Raw genomic sequence first — 16,868 nt, 5'->3', positions numbered from 1 at the left:
CCCTTTAGCATTCATTTAATATTTGAATTATAAAATTTAAGTCGATAGTGGCATGTGGTCAAAACTCACCGAATTTTGAGTTCTACTGACGAACATCAATTGATTTGAAGGATGGATGCATTTTGCAAGCATTCATTAACCCAAATTAATAATCCAGCAGGAAGCCGGATAGAATGGGACACCATCGACATCGTAAAATACACAAAACATTGCCTAATGTTTCAATAAACAGTAAGTTTCGCTATGATGAATACAGCTTTTACGAATGATGGGCACTGATAGTGATAACATGCTCTACAATACCTCGATTTAAAAATAATCGTATGTACTTACTCATACATGACAGCTGAGTTATTTCTGCCATATTTTGTATTCACATTAAAAATCAAGTCATTAAAGATATTTTCCCGTCATTTTCCAATACATAAAACAAAATAAAGTTATTACAACAAACGAGACTAAAAATAGTTTCTTTTATTGCATTTCTTGTATGGAAAAAGCTTTTTGATTTACACTTCAACAGTTTACACGACTCACGCGATGTCATTGAAAATACATGCCCATAGACGAATGCATAGACTAATATTAGACCAGTGTTGTAATATTTCCAAAGTGAAACTATAGTAGGTCCATTTACCTGGATCACCCAATGTTAAAACTCCAACTTTTTTTGGGTGCGTTTGTTTGTGCATCGTTAGTGCACGTTTGTGCACGTTTTTTTTTCGTTTGTGCACCTATAATAACCGAAAAATTCCAATTTCAAATTGGGTGTTCCAGCTAAACGTTGGGTCACCCAATGTTGAAATTTCAACTTTTTTTGAGTGCATTCGTTTGTGCATCGTTAGTGCACGTTTGTGCACGCGTTTCTTTCGTTTGTGCACGCACATTAAGGGGGTTATTCGCATTTCAATTTGGGTGACCCAGCTAAATGCTGGATACTTGTGTCACTAAACTTAGATTTTTTTCAAAATTTAAATTGTAAACACTAGTGCGTTGGTAGTGAACGTTAGTGCACGATTCTTTTTTGCCTTTTCATCTGTATTCAGCGCGCTATTTAATTTTTAAGTTTGTATGCAAAACCTGACTGCGTGGGTTTAAAAATATTTTTTTAGTGATATCTCTTGTCGCTTAGCTAATGCGCAATTCTGCATACTTTTTTTTATTTTTTTCTCATATAGTGCGTGAGATATTTGATATGAAATATTTGATGAACGTTAAGTCGAACCACCCAACACACTTTTTTAACTTTTTATTAGGTCATCAATTTGTCTATTATTGGCTTACGTTTGTGCACGTGCTTTTTTTGATTTCGAGATTATATCTTGAGAGATATTATTTTTTTAAATTTAGTGACTTGATACTTAAACCATTAAATTTACCTTAAAATTATTTTGTTAGGTGCATACGATTACATATATTTTTTTGAACTTTTAACATGATTTTACAATTTTTTATGTCTTATATTAAGCTATAAATTTGATTTTGAGTGGCCGTCAAGTTTTAACATCAAACATTTTTTTTCCACATTTTTTAAATGCACACCTTTGAGTAATTTAATTACATGATTTTTCATTTATTTTGTATTGTTTTCCCATGTAAATTACGCGAAAATTTCAGATTTTTCCATTTTCACTAAGTACCACGTCAAAATATCCCGAACAAAAACAACCGCATCCGTTTGGAAGATCCAGTCAACACAGTCTCGCATAATAGCCAAAACGGTGTATGCTCTCTAAATATTTAGGTTTATTATAGATTACATAAAAATTAATATTTTGTATACACAAAAGTGTCAAAATTAAAAAAAAATCATTATTAAACTTAAAATTTGTCTTTTTATTTATGATTTTGAATGGATCAATTTTAATTTCATAAGCAAAAACGCAGTAAATAATAATTATACTTACCTACTGTTTTTAACTAATGATCCGTAATAAAAAACAAATAAGTTATAATTCAATAATTAGGTTGGTATGCATATTTTTGAAAAATGCAATGTATTTTTATGCAACGATGTTTTCTTCAAAAGATAATAAATTGGAATGACATTTCGTCAACTAAATGCGCGGAACATGTAACTCCGTATTGACCAACTTCACAGAAGGAAGAAAAAACTGTTAAAATAAAACGGATTGGTTTAGGAAATTTGAAAAACACTTTTAGTAGGTATTTAAATGTTATAAATGAGTAAATCTCGTCATTTTTACAAAATATTTATTAACATAGAATATAGAGGAGTAACATGGTTTGCTTTTGTTTTTTTGAGATTTGAGCTAGGAGTTACAATGTTTGAATTAAAATAAACAGTACCAAGTTTTACAGTATCTATTGCTTGTCTACATTATGTTGGAAAATTCAATAAAATCGCATAAATAGGGGTAATAAGCATCACATAAATGAACGAAATAATATTTAATTCATTATAATTTTCGAGTTAGCTTCTAAATGACAGATTATTATAAAATTAGTGATAATCAGCCACCATACTTGTTTTCAAGAACTGAAGGTATTCTTACTTATTTTATTTTATTTCATTCCTTTCTTGATATTATAGTTGAGGGGAGGCTGCAAAGAATTTTGGTTACATAATAGTACTTTAATTTATTCGTACAGGGAGCTCTTGCTATTCTTCACTAAAACGCAGTTTGAAATTAATATTTCCATTTATTAGATCCATTATATTGCAGTGCTCGAATATAAAACCTAATACTGGAGCAATATTTTTTGTGTTAAATATAATAATTGCTATAATTAAGTACTATATTATAATTATTAAAATATCATTAATATCGATAATTCCTATTATTCGAATTTGACTTGATAGGGTTTGCTCTTTCTTCTTCGCGTGAGGATATATTCTACTAATTTATTTTTCTTTTTCTTGTCGTTGGTCATTTCTCCGTTTTCATTTACTGGTCATACCCGCGCGTCTGTTTTTTATGTATAAAGTTTGGCATCACTTTGTGCATTATGGATTTGACTTCTTACTTTGTTTACGTGTTGCTTCTGACAGTTCATTCTAACTATCAAAATAATTATCTTGGACGAACGTTAAGTGATAGTTAAGTGAACGTTAAGTGATCAGTGATTATGGCGCAACATCTGAATGACCGTGAGGAGGATATTCTAAAAGCAATGGACACCAGACGGCGCAGCAGAACTGCTACAGGAGGAAAAGTTCAACGTACCAGCGTCGATTAAGATGCTGATGTTTGAGGTATCCTCGTTACGTACCTTATTTCAGCAGGGGGACCGGCAAGGAGTGGCACAACGCCCAAAAAACAATTCTTGGCGGCCCCTACGGTCGTAGAGTTAGGTCTAAATGACAAGTTGCGTCGGTGCGACCACTCGTGATCAGCTAACCATCTGACGAAAAGGACCATCGCGGCCCTCCAGAATGCGATTTTTTCCCAACGGGACAGCTTCTGAAAGGGTATGCAAGGGTTAGTGGATTGGGCAACTAATCCTCAAAACAATTGGTAAAAATAATAGCCGTAGCCCGCATACCTTTTGTGCGGATACCACCATTGGTAAGTCCTTCTTTACTTTTACGGAAAGATTTTCAAACGCAACAATCAGCAGCGGTCACTCTCCAGATCGAGGACTTAAAGAACTCAGGGGTTCTAGAAGAAGCGGGTCAAACCCCTGGTTTTTCTCTTTACCCTGTTTCTGATCAAGAAAGAAGACGGGGCCCTATGCCCTGTTTTCAACCGAAAGCGTTTGAATGCGTTCCTACAGCCAAGGCCATTCAAACTAATTCACCATTACGAGGTTCCAGCCGTCTTACAAAAGGAAGACTGGCTAGTAATAACAGATCTAAGCCAGGCGTCCCTCCAGGTACCAATGGCTTCTCAACATCGTCGATTCGTTCGACTACCCTACCAAGGGGAGCTCCTACGATTCACGTGACTCCCGTTCGTGCTGCCAACCGCTCCAATTATGTTGGCATCCCTGACCGATTGGGTCGCCGAACGCCTACGAAAGAATGGCTGAGAATATTCACTTACCTAGACGACTTCTTAGTAGCCAACCAATCCGAGAAACAGTCTCGATTCAGGTGGAATACAGGATAACCTTCCTACAGTCTTTAGGATGGTTTATAAATATTAAAAGATCCTGTCTGAACCCAAGCCAACAATGAGGGTCCCTGGACATCACGTAGGACACACACAACAAGCGGGGGTTTCTGTCGCCGGAGAAGTGTGTAGCACTCCGTCACCATCAGCTGCTAATGCAGGTACAAAAAGGCAGTTGGTCCCCCAGACAGGCACATATCCAATCCCTTCTGGGGCGACTCAACCTCACATCCTACCTCCATGAGGAAGGTTGCATTGCCGACGGCTACAACGCTCCAGTCATCAATATGGTCGAGGTCCCATCCTCGCCAATTGATGACGATCCCACCACAGGCCCAACGGGACATCATGTGGTGGCTGTAGGCGATAGGATCCTCAAAGTTGACATAACGCAGGAAAAGGCAGTTGGTCCCTCAGACAGGCACATATCCAATCCCTTCTGGGGCGACTCAACTTTACATCCTACCTCCACGAGGAAGGTTGTATTGCCGACGGCCACAAAGCTCCAGTCATCAATATGGCCGAGGTCCCATCCTCGCTAATTGATGACAATCCCACCACAGGCCCAACGGGACATCTTGTGGTGGCCCTAGGCGATAGGATCCTCAGATTTGACACAACGCAGTTACAAAAAGGCAGTTGGTCCCTCAGGTAGGCACATGTTCAATCCCTTCTGGGGCGACTTAACTTCGCATCCTACCTCCACGAGGAAGATTGCATTGCCGACGGCTACAAAGCTCCAGTCATCAAAATTGTCGAGGTCCCATTCTCGCCAATAGACGACAATCCCACCACAGGCCTAACAGGACATCATGTGGTGGCTCCAGGTGATAGGCTCCTCAGAGTTGACACACATCAATCACCTCCTGACGACAGACGCGTCTGACACAGGCTAGGTAGCCCAACTGAATGAACACACCTATCAGGTACGTGGAAACAAGACCAGTTAGCATGGCATGGCATTCCAACAGGAAGGAGATGTTTGCAATTCAATCTCAGATACAATCAATCATAGGATCAGATCTGCTTCTGCAGACAGACAACAAAACAGTGGTGGCATACATCAACAACGAGGGCGGCACAAAATCTGTCACCCTCCCAAACCTATGCCGACAGATACTAGTATTTACCAGTCGAACCAACATCACGTTTACTGCACAATACTTCCGCAGAAATTACAACTGCGTGGCAGATCATCTCTCCCGCAGACAACTCATTCCCGAATGGCACCTCATCAACACCGCAACCACCCCCCTGTTTCAAAGATGGGGTGTTCCCGAGGTGGATTTTTTCGCAAGCGAAACAGCACATGTCATTGCAGCGTATGTGTCACGAGACGTTACAGACAGTGGCGCGCTGTTTCACGACGCCTTCAGCCGAGTGTAGGACTTTAGATTGGCGTGGATATTTCCCCCACCAAACATCCTTTCACGAGTCCTAGCGCACCTGAACTCAGCAAGAGGGAAGTACTCACTAGTGGCACCAAGCTGGAAACAATGCTTATACAATGCCTCACCTACATACGACACTAGTTGGTATGGAGACCAACGGTCCACCTCCAAGGACCCGGGACCTGTCCCTTTAACTATGGATAATTTCGGGTGGGGTGGAAATAACATCAAATTGAATGGTGGAAGAAAGGGCACTTCTTACTTCCAGATGGCGGCCTTCGACTCTAAAAATAAACCAGCTTGGAACAAATGGAAGACAATGACATGGGTAACATGAACCTGATGGATCATAATAGCCCTCAACCAATGGAATTGGCCAGATACCTAGGCTACATGCACAACATGGAGGGTTTGTCGTACATAACCATCCTGGTGCATAAGTCAGCCATAGCCACATTTTGCAAACCGATTATCATTGTAGATATCAGCACCAACGTGGTAGTACAACACAATATGTTACAGGAAATTTCGGTTATGATAACTGAAAATATGAAACCCATCAAACCACCGGTTTGGGATCCAGGACGAGTGGTAGATCATCTTAGGAAAACAACACCGGTGGAGTACAACCTATTCGAAACCTCTCGCAGGACAGCCACCTACTCGGCTGCTTCTCGCATCGGGACGAAGGGTTCATGACCTCACACTACTCAGTAATAGTAGACAATGGATTAGTGGAAAAAAGTGGCCACAAATTGTATGGCCAATGTTTGGCTCAAATACAGATACCGCCAAGCATCGTCAATCGGAATGGAAGCTAAGCGCTTCCACGTGTCAAAACATCGACCCAGTATTCTGGTTACGGAAACTCGTCTGCATGTCAAACCCAGGGGTCGAAATGGACCGGAACGCACCGGAGCGCCGTTCCGGTTCGTGAAATCTGTCAAGTTATCGCCCCGTCTCGTGGACAAAATAATTTGACCGTCCGAGCTAGATATGCCATATAATAAAAAAAAAAAAAAAAAAAATCTAACACACTTATGTTTATAAAATACACATAAAATTTGATAACCATGTTAATTTTCGAGCGCTCCGGTTTGTAATCTTTTCCATTTCGAGCGCTGGTCAAACCTAAAGAGAGGGGAAGGTCGGTATATTTCGGAATTATTTATATCTTCAAGAGGATCACCAAAACCAACCACCAGGACAGTTATAGGGAATTGGATATGGTCAGTACTGTTGGAAGCAGGGGTACAAGAACCACCAGGTAGTGTCCGCTCAGTAGTGGCTTCCTTAAACTGTAAATATACCCAATAGATGATATTTTAAAGAGAGGTAACTGGCGTAGTGAGTCGACATTTCACGACAACTACCAGAGAACGTTGGATACACCACCATCAGAAGGGGAAAAGAACCCATTAACTTCTCTATTCAACATATACATGGAAAGTCACGATGGTCTATACCTCGTCAATGAATCATTGTCACATACAGGAATTTGGCATACCCAACACCAGGTGATAACAAACAGATATCTCAAGGACTTCAAAGTCAAATTCGAATAATGAAAGGAGTTTTACCTACCAATAAAACTCTTATTATTCATGTTGACTTTGAAGTCCAGGTAACTTCTACCTGGTTCCTTGAGTCATATCATAATGAACAAAGTGATGCCAAACTTTATACATAAAAAACAGACGCGCGGGTATGACCAGTAAATGAAAACGGAGAAATGACCAATGACAAGAAAAAGAAAAATAAATTAGTAGAATATATCCTCACGCGAAGAAGAAAGAGCAAACCCTATCTCAAGGACTTCAAAGTCAACATGAATAATAAGAGTTTTATTGGTAGGTAAAACTCCTTTCATTATGTATCATCTGCAAAGAATAATATTTTCCGAATTAGGTACTCGTACCTATTTTAATAACAACTGTTGCGTTTCACTATTACAAAAAGAAGTTTTTAATTTTTTTCTTCAATTTTCGTTTAGGTTTTTTAACCGGAATACATAGTTTTTCAACTGCGACACAGTGGATCAAATAAACAGATGTGGATGGTTCAATGTCATCTTGCCGAGATAATAATATTATGTATGATTGTCGGTTCGTGATTAGACTGTGGTTGTATATCATTTAGTGTTTTTTACTGTTTCTGTAACTGTAACTGTTTATTATTGTGTATTTGCACAGTAGAAGCTGTTACCTTGTGGCAGTGAAATTTAATGCTGCTCTGGTCTTTTCATTTTCTGATGTTTTAAAATAACTCCACAATATTGAAACAAGTTATAAATTATGGCGGTATCTTCACAGCCTTTTTAGTGTTTATCATTTTGAAGTTTTTGTATTTTTCTTCACCAATAACTTTTCTAAAAAAATCACAGGGAATAATTTTGGTTCAAGTTGTTCTGTGTGAAAATAAAGACCAAGCTATACATATCAACAGACGACGTAATAAAATAATTACTGACACCTTATTTTATCAACTAAAAGTTGAAACGGCCAACTACTATACTATGGCCAATTTTAATTAAATACTTATAAAAGAAATATGTACATATTATACATATTCGGTGTAAAAACCTCAAAAATGATAATCATGCACGACTATTGTCACTCGATTACTAATAGTAGGTAGGTACCTACCTATCATACATTTTTTTTAACTTCAAAATCGCTGGCAAGCTTTATTATTTCGTCTAGGTATCTTATAGGTTCGAAATGCTTGGGTGACTAGGTACAATGAAAAAATGGGGTTGTAAAAACCTTTATAACAATAAATTTGTAGTCATGGGACATTCTCTCAACAGCAGCCTCAAAATGATTGATTCCTTGCTATAATTAGAAGAGAGGCGATCTTCCTGTTTTTTTTATCTTCACAGAATTATTAAACTCATTATTTCGTTCTTCCAGTCAGCTTTGGCTGGGTACCTACCTAACTTACCGACAACACCGAGTTGAGTCCTGTTTAATTGAGGCTTTTCAGCGATCAGGAATGCAGTCAGTATATGTATGGATAGAATAGTTACCTACCTATATTATAATATAAGTACTCATATTTAATTTGATTTATTACGGCGCATTGAAAACCTGTGTTATTAAAAATCTATTCACCTTATAGAGATAGGTACCTACGACAATTTTAAATACCTATTAAAAGTTATATTTCTCCTGAAATGTCATAGTTCTGTTTATCGCTGCTCTGTTTTGTCACCGTTTTTTTTCTTAAGTTCTGTTTATTCATGGAACCATTTAAGAGTGGTCTCTTCGGCATGAATGTTGTTTGAGTTTATCATAAAATATAATATAAGAAAGCATATAACGTCAAATTTTTGTTTCGCACCGATCAGTTGGTAATATTTTTGAAGTCACGTTTGAGAGCGAAAAAGGCATAAAACGTGCTAATCAACCATTTAATCAACTCTTCTTTACTCCTGCCTACATATTATGTGTTTTGTATGAAACGCAAATGTCGCAATCTAGAATTACATCCAAAGAATCATTTTTCTCGTGTTCTTGAAAATGAAGTGAATACCTATTATTGTTTTAGAAAATAAAATTTAGGTCGGTACCTATCTTCATTAAATTTCTTTGATTAGATTTCTATAAACGTCACATTGTGACCAGTTGAGATGCGTATCTTTTGATATGAAGTCTTGATGCATAAACGTACTTGTAATGTCACCGGGCAAATATCGAATAGTAGGGCTTGTTTTCTTCTACAATGAGAAATAGTGTGATGAAATAGATAAGTAGTTAAATATTTGCAGAAATTGGAGCTTTGTCAATTTTATTAACTGCTGTTTTTGAGCCTCGTCCATTTAACCTGTGTTTTTAATCTAGCGGTGCTTCTTCTTGTAGTATTCTGTACAAAACAGTCATTTTTCCCATGATAATATCATTATTATCTCACGACTGTTAAAAAAAATGTACACATTTTTTAGGCATATCAACGTCACTAGAGTTGCATTATTATGCTGTGTTATAATATGAATCATTATTTTTTGCTGTTTATGTGATAGCAGATCGTAAAAACTATAACGAAGTGATCGTATACTATTTTAAGCCTTTAACTCCAAGTCGTATTTTTGACACAAATTTTATAAGCCCCACAAATGCCCATACGCTGAAATGATTCCTTATTTTTCTATGTTGCTGAGAGAAGCTTCATACATCGATTGGCGTACGCCGTAGCGTATTGTTATACCGTACAATAGACAAAGGGTTAAGTTGACGATTATTCCTTGTGAGAAAATATAATATATTATGAATTCTGCAGCAATGTGAAAATAGATTACGGCAAAGCAATAATTCCTTACGGGGCATCCCAAGTTTCGTTTTCTCAATGCAGCTCGAAGACGGTGAATTACCATAACACGGGTAAGTACTGAACTCGCCATTATTTTTTACTCTAGTAGTCTAGTATGCTTAAAATGTAATGACGTCATTCTTTAGTTTCTCATACCTACTGCTTGTGCTTGGTCATGCGACTTCTAATAATAGCATAAAGATAAACCTTCAACATCACTTATTTCATAACAATGTAGCGTTTTGACTGTTTAGTTTCGTTATAATTATTACATTGAACTAGCAAAAGTTTTGTGATGTGATTTTACTTCATTTCAGCGCCCGAAATGTAAAATTTTACGAACCGGAGCGCTTGATAATTTTACGAAAATATTACCTAACAATATTATCTAATTGTATATGTATTTAAAAAAAAAATAAGTGTGTTAGATATGTCGCTCAGACGGTCAAATTAATATTTCCACGAGACGGAGCTATACTTTTGGGGATGTTACGAACCGGAACGGCGCTCTGGTGCGTTCCGATCCATTTCGAGCCCTGCTTCATTTTATGAAATGTGATTAACGTAACCAATGTCGTTTGCCTAATCTAAATTATTTTTTGTGGTCAAGTTGTATCCCGAACATTTATTACCTACCGCATCAGATGAAAAAAATACTCATTCTTCGCCTAGAGAGATCCCATTTATCATCTGGGTCCAATGTTGGCGTAAGTAGTAAATACTTATAAGATTTTACGCATGGAATGTAATGAAGTTAGAATGTCACCATCAATTTCCTAGGGAAAACAGTCTATTGTAGAAAAAAAAACTATCAATTATAATCGGGATGGCGAACCCTTTTGAGTAGGTATATTAATATTATACTAAATAACTAAATGAATGCTTTTTTAATCAATTTTTATGGGTAATGATTACTCTCTGGTGTTTGCTTTTCTCGATCGCCAACCACCACGTCTTGACACACATAGTCGAGCGTATACCATGGTGTACCGAACATTGGGCGTTTTTCATAGCTGTGCTAAGAGTGACACCTGTAGAATCTTCCCGATATCTCGATTGGCGTGCAAGAATGCATGATTTCTAGTCCAATTTAATCTATTATGGTCATGCCTCAATGAAAAAAGACCTTGCTCATCATATGACGTTTCAAACTTTTTGAAAGAAATAGTGCCCCATAGAAACCAAGTTACAATAACCGAGCGGGTATTAAAACTTACTCGTTTGTATACATTGATATAAGTACCATGATAATACACCGTTTCATACAAAATCACAATATTAAAGTGGGTAAGTTTTGCAGAATAGGTCGAAGACATCTTTCAAAAATCTCGAATAATCATTTTTTTGCAATGTGGGTAAAGTTAATATTTAACTACTTGCTACAATATAATATAATATATATATATTAGCGTTTTGGAAAGAAATGTTGTACAACAATAACCCTTATTGCGGTGTAGGCAGGGTTAATTTTTCAACCACATTTATCCACATTTTTATGTCCAGAGAGAATGATATTTGAATGAATGGATGGGACCTGTCGGATCTTGATTTCTATTAGCATCGTTTGCGAGGGTCCTTTCAATTTTTCAAATTGCGTATTCTCATATAAATGTTTGTATTCTATACAGGTGCCGTACGTAAACAAAAAGAACTGATGACTTCATTAAAATCTTGGATGCGGGCCGAACCGCGGCCAACATCGATTATTCTAACTCGGAGAAAGATCAGATGCGGTGCCTGGACATGCTCGCCACATACTGCGTGCAGGAAGCTAACCATGAAAAGAATATAAACATGAAACGGGATCTGTTCACCAAAGCCACAAACCTATACACCACTGCCGACAAAATCATCATGTATGATCATGTAAGACGATACCTACCCACTTTCATTACCTATTTTATTCAACCTAGTCAAATTTTGTTCAAATTTCTTTATATATAATAATATGAAGTGAACTTTACAATTTACAAGTTCAATCCATTCACAACATGACTTGGAAAAACAAAATGAAAACAACTGATTTTTCATTATACAACAGCCGAATTTATTTTACCGGCGAAAATGCTGTACATCTGTATTTTTTTTTTTTGCAGAATCTTTTGGGCCGAGCATACTTGTGCTTGTTGGAGGGTGATAAAGTGGTGGACGGTGGATGCGCAATTCAATTTTGTGGTGAATCAATCTTCCAACAACATCCCCTCGCTGTTCTGGAAAGTGTGCATCGCTTTCAATAAAAAAGACTACCGCAGCGCTCTCGGCTTCTACAGGGAAACTCTGAGAACCAACCCCAACCGCCTGGCTGTTCTCCGTCTCCGTTTCGGCATGGGCCATTGCTTTATGAAGCTAAATAATCAGGATAAAGCAAGGTTTGGGATACTTACATTGTTTTAAATATTTTTCACAGCAAACGTCAATCTGTGAAATGAGAATATACTCATCTCTCATTTAAAATAGTTCAATATAATAGTTTAAATATTCAGTTAAAATGAATATCTAGAATTTTTCAAAATTGAGTTTGCATATTTCATCAAAGATCCATTAATTCTCATGTTTTTTTAAGTTTTGTTGATTTACGGATGAATGCCATGTGCCAAGTGCAATTTTGCATTATCTATCTTATATTCAAATTCTAAATAGTCATGACTCATGACTCTGGATCCAATTGGTAATGCAAGTGGCTAAACATCCATTTCTCATAAAAAAAATATTTTATATTTAAAATATTTTTTCCAATGAAAAACCATTAGGTATAGTGTAACAATAATTTAACCCTGATCATCCACAGATACGATTTCTAGTGCGCATGAATTACACAACTGATAAACATTCTACGAATAATGTTTGCTTTATAATAATTATTGACCTAAGAATAAGGTAGTATTATTTTGAAATACGCCATTTCTATTGGCATTTCCCAGTGGCTAAGCCACAACATACGACCGTAGCCATAACCATAATCTAACCTAACCGAAAAAAAATATTTTTTTAAATCGGTACATGTTCAAACACGGGCATTACCATGATCTTACTCCCTACTTCATTTATCATTTGTCAATTTATGGCTACGGCCGTATGTTGTAGCTTAACCACTGGGAAATGCCAATAAATATGGCGTATTTCAAAAAATAGTACCTTATTCTTAGGTCAATAATTATTATAAAGCAAACATTATTCGTAGAATGTTTATCACATTTGAATGGTCAAAGACATAGCTTATAATTAGTGTCTTTAGAATTATCTTCAAATGTGTTAATCGTGCCAATTTTTTAATAATAAAATGCCTAATTTTTGTTAAATTTGGGATCACAAAGATTATTAAATATAATTTTTTATCGTAAATATGTCACTATATAATGTTAACATTAATTTTACTAATGGTTTTGTAAATGCGTTTAAAAAATAATGAATCTAAAAAATATTAATACCACCGCACATGGATGTACCGAAATATGACTATATTCTAAAACATTAGAGCGAAAAGTTTAAAAAAATACTATTTTATGTAATAAAAATACTTTATGCAGTCATCAAATGTTTAAAATAAATATAAAGGATAATAAGGCTTCAAAATTATATAAATAGATTATCTAAAACGTTTAAGGAATGTCCAGGATTATGCTCTGAATATACCTAATAGGTTGAGCAAATGGCTGACATCCATTTCTCCTAAAAAACAAAATCTGTCAATACAAACCTCTACTCTGTGGAGGCCCATATGATCCTATTAGGATCGGACATGGTCGAAAGAAAAAAGAAAAAGAATACCATAAAAGCTCCATTTTTACCTACGCTGAGCATGTGGGCCGTTAAGTCTGTAAAGAAAACATGAAGAAATTATATGAACCTATAATTATGTCTGATTAATAAAATTACATACTTAATGTAAATATTATGATATAAATTTCATATATCACATGAGTATGAAATGAAATTTATGACGAAAAGAATAAAATCCTTTCTACATAAATTTTAAAAAGATCTCATTGCTCCATCTATCTAGTAATCATAATAGTAATTCAAGAACCTTGTCTATCCGCTTAATTCAGCAGGGTGAAAATTTTTCTCAGTTCAGTTCATTCAGTTGTCTTGTAATTTGTTTTCAGGGTTACAATCCAAGTCCAATAACAACACAGAGAATCGGGGGTTGTGTGCGGAGAACTGTTACTAACTTGCACGAGAAACCGCGACCAGGCTACGCAGTTTGCACTTTCTGCATTTGTCCTGCCGCACTTTGGCCTCGAGCAGATGTATATCATTTTATCGAGGGGATTCAGAGAATGTATGTATATTTTATATCATATTTGTATAGGCGTACAGTTAAAAATATATTTTTTACTGGCCCTACAATCCGATGTGGATCTCGGCTGCCTCATGAAGAGGTCTCATAACAGATATTTTTTACAAGAAATATATGATCGTTTGCTCAACCTATTGGGTCCACAGCTTAACAGTTGATATTCCTAAATAATACACGTGATTTAAGAATGTAACAGTCTTCATTGAAAATATTTAACTTGGAACAGCCTCAGTAAAATACCCATTCGAAAAATCTTGGATCTTCTCAAGCTGACTCAGCTGGCATGCGATAAATCTAGGGTCGATTCCCATGTCATGTTCTAACATTTTTATCAATTAGGTTTGTTTCTGAACCTGTTTTGAGTTATGTATGGAAGATTGATGAATGTTTCATTGTTAAATCTTGTGTAACATCTTGAAGAATCTATAATTTAATTTAAACTATTAAAAAGTACTAGTATGTCAGTACGAAAATTCGAAGAGATCCTTATGCTATCTATGAATCAAAATTTGTATATAATAGAATATGACCTGGTATTCACCAATTAAGAAAATTGCTTTACAATAATTGTTTTGTTCACCCATACGCACTTGCGGCAGGCCGCTGCGGCTAGCCGGCATACAAAAAACGATATGCGGCAAGTGCGTATGGGCACTAAGCTTTTTATCAAGTCATCATCATCAGCCGGGGTCGATCTACAGTTGGATGAAGGCCTCCCTTAGCTTCCTCCATTTTTCTCGGTCCATAATTCTTTACTGCCACATACATCCTTCTTCTTGGTCGTTCACTCATGGCTGAGGATCGTGACCACTTTTTAATTTTGCCATCCAACTTTATTGCTGAGTTTTTTCTTATTTTTTTATCAAGTATGAGGACTGAAATTTATGTTCTAGTCTATATTATTATAATGTTGTAATTATTATTGTTAATACTGTATGGTGGGCGAATTTAAATAATTCCTGCAAAGCCAATGTATAAATATATTAAGTTGTTTTATTGTATTCAACAATTATTCCTTCACAAGGCTCAACCAAACAACTACGAGATAATAAAAATTCTTGGATCACTATACGCTAAATCTACCTTTCAATCTTAACGAGATGTAGCTCGTGCACATCTCAAGAAAGTCACTGATCAATTCCCAGATGACATCGAAGCTTGGATTTAATTAGAGCAGTCTGATTTGCAGTTATATCATCCCATTTTTATTAATATACAAGACATAAACTTTCATTTTTAAAGATATAATAATTATGTATAACCATCTTAGTCATTTTGTCATCTGTCTTTGTTTCATCGTTGATACGAGATAGATCAATATACACTTCAGAGAAGAGGTGTTTATTATCTGCATTGTGAAACTTGTAAAACAGTTTAGTGATTCAGATTCACAATTCACCACGCACGTCTTTATAGAGAGCAGCAGCCATATTGTAGATCCAATTCATGGTCCGAAATATGTGTATCTATATGACAAGGGTGATCGACTAAATCTCGTGGAGCAATTTGGGATAAAAAAGTGTATTCCAAAAAAGTCTATGTGGATGTTAATCTGTAAAAGACTTGTTTTCGCAGGGTTTAATTGAATTTTAAAAACTAACCCAACATCATCTGTAAGTTGTCTTATTTCAATGAAAAAAATATGCATGACTGACAAAGTTTAATGTGCACTATTTATGGCAGTTCTTAACAGCCTACCTCCACCCTTCACCACTGCTATCTATGCCCCAAGGCTTTCTATGCAATGTGCTGCTCACCCATCTAATGGTTAAACAATCAATGAAATGTAAAAACAATAAATTGTTGACTACGTAGTATACGTTTATACAGCAAATATTTTAAGTAATATTCTGTATAAAAACTATATCACGTTTGCTTAATCTTATCAATGCTTTTTTGTTTGCAGTATGAGAATTGTTTGAACAAATTCCACGCTCACCATAATGTGGATGATTTCATTTACATGGCCTGAGCTGTGTCGTATGCGAATCGACTCCAGGAAGCCAATATAGCTTTGCTACGAGCCAGACGAGTTGGGCCTTGTAACGGCTCTCTACTCTACACCATGGTGCTCATCCTGAGAAGAATGTCCGCCCACGTTTTGATTGGTCACAGAAGTTTATTACTTTCAATACTTACCTATGTAACTACCTACCCACAGAAAATTGATTAATTTTTGTAACATAAATTTCATGATTTTTCCTTTATTAACATTGATGATTTATTGTAATATATTTAGACCAAGCAAAGAAATTACACGTTACACCTCCTTACATTTTTAAGTTTAAGTCGACCACCCAGTTAAGTACCTCTTGGATTGATGATTGTTAATAGAAAGGTAGTTTAAAGTATTTTAATAAATAATTGATGTTTTATGATAAATGTTGAATTTCATTTTTTCACCCTTTCCTTTGCTCAGCTGTTATAAAATATTATTATATTCACAGAGAGCATAATATTCATTGACTATAGATACATCTAGACACCACCCGTTGCATTGCTAAATGAAGCTGCGTGCCATGCGTTTGGTTTGTGGGCGAGCGAACGCATTCGTCTACAAATGTTCGATTGTTCGAAATGTTCATTTCGGTAGTGCTCGCACTAGACGCTCAGAATTAAAATATAATTTTTTATTTTTTTTACGTTATATAGTATTTTTAAGCGGTCAAAATGCAACCATTAGGTAAAGATATCCATAATTTAAGTTATTTTAAAGAAACTAGGTCACTGATATTAAAATATATAATAATATACAAATAAATTATCACGAACATGTATCAACTTACCTATGAA

General features: G+C 35.9%; 2 protein-coding genes across 6 annotated transcripts in view; one reads left to right on the top strand and one right to left on the bottom strand.

Annotated features, from left to right (window-relative positions):
• sxc (O-linked N-acetylglucosamine (GlcNAc) transferase sxc) overlaps positions 1–572 on the bottom strand; it is a 90,775-nt gene extending 90,203 nt beyond the window's left edge. Inside the window, exon 1 of the mRNA XM_085945122.1 lies at positions 334–572. Coding sequence (XP_085801248.1) covers positions 334–364 — 31 coding nt within the window. The 5' untranslated portion in view covers positions 365–572. The remainder of the gene's footprint in view (positions 1–333) is intronic.
• Positions 573–2,907: 2,335 nt separating this feature from the next.
• Positions 2,908–16,454, top strand: LOC147079857 (RNA polymerase-associated protein CTR9 homolog). Of its 5 annotated transcripts, none has more exons than XM_085945169.1 (6): positions 2,996–3,217; positions 9,746–9,846; positions 11,404–11,641; positions 11,872–12,144; positions 13,882–14,057; positions 15,982–16,454. In XM_085945169.1, exons 3-5 carry the CDS (start codon positions 11,634–11,636, stop codon positions 13,901–13,903), a joined length of 303 nt encoding a protein of 100 aa, XP_085801295.1. In that variant the 5' UTR covers positions 2,996–3,217; positions 9,746–9,846; positions 11,404–11,633; the 3' UTR covers positions 13,904–14,057; positions 15,982–16,454. The 5 variants fall into 5 exon arrangements, with proteins under 5 accessions (XP_085801270.1, XP_085801279.1, XP_085801301.1 ...); XM_085945161.1 differs by lacking the exon at positions 2,996–3,217 and adding an exon at positions 6,188–7,317; XM_085945144.1 differs by lacking the exon at positions 9,746–9,846 and having other exon boundaries at positions 2,908–7,317.
• Positions 16,455–16,868: the final 414 nt, after the last annotated feature.

The sequence above is a fragment of the Rhyacophila brunnea genome, unplaced genomic scaffold, assembly GCF_057557595.1.
Source record: "Rhyacophila brunnea isolate RB1 unplaced genomic scaffold, BYU_Rbru_1.0 scaffold_1, whole genome shotgun sequence".
NCBI classification, from domain to species: Eukaryota; Metazoa; Arthropoda; class Insecta; order Trichoptera; family Rhyacophilidae; genus Rhyacophila; species Rhyacophila brunnea.
The sequence above is the reverse complement of the archived record's forward strand: the minus strand, read 5'-3'. Positions and strand labels throughout refer to the sequence as shown.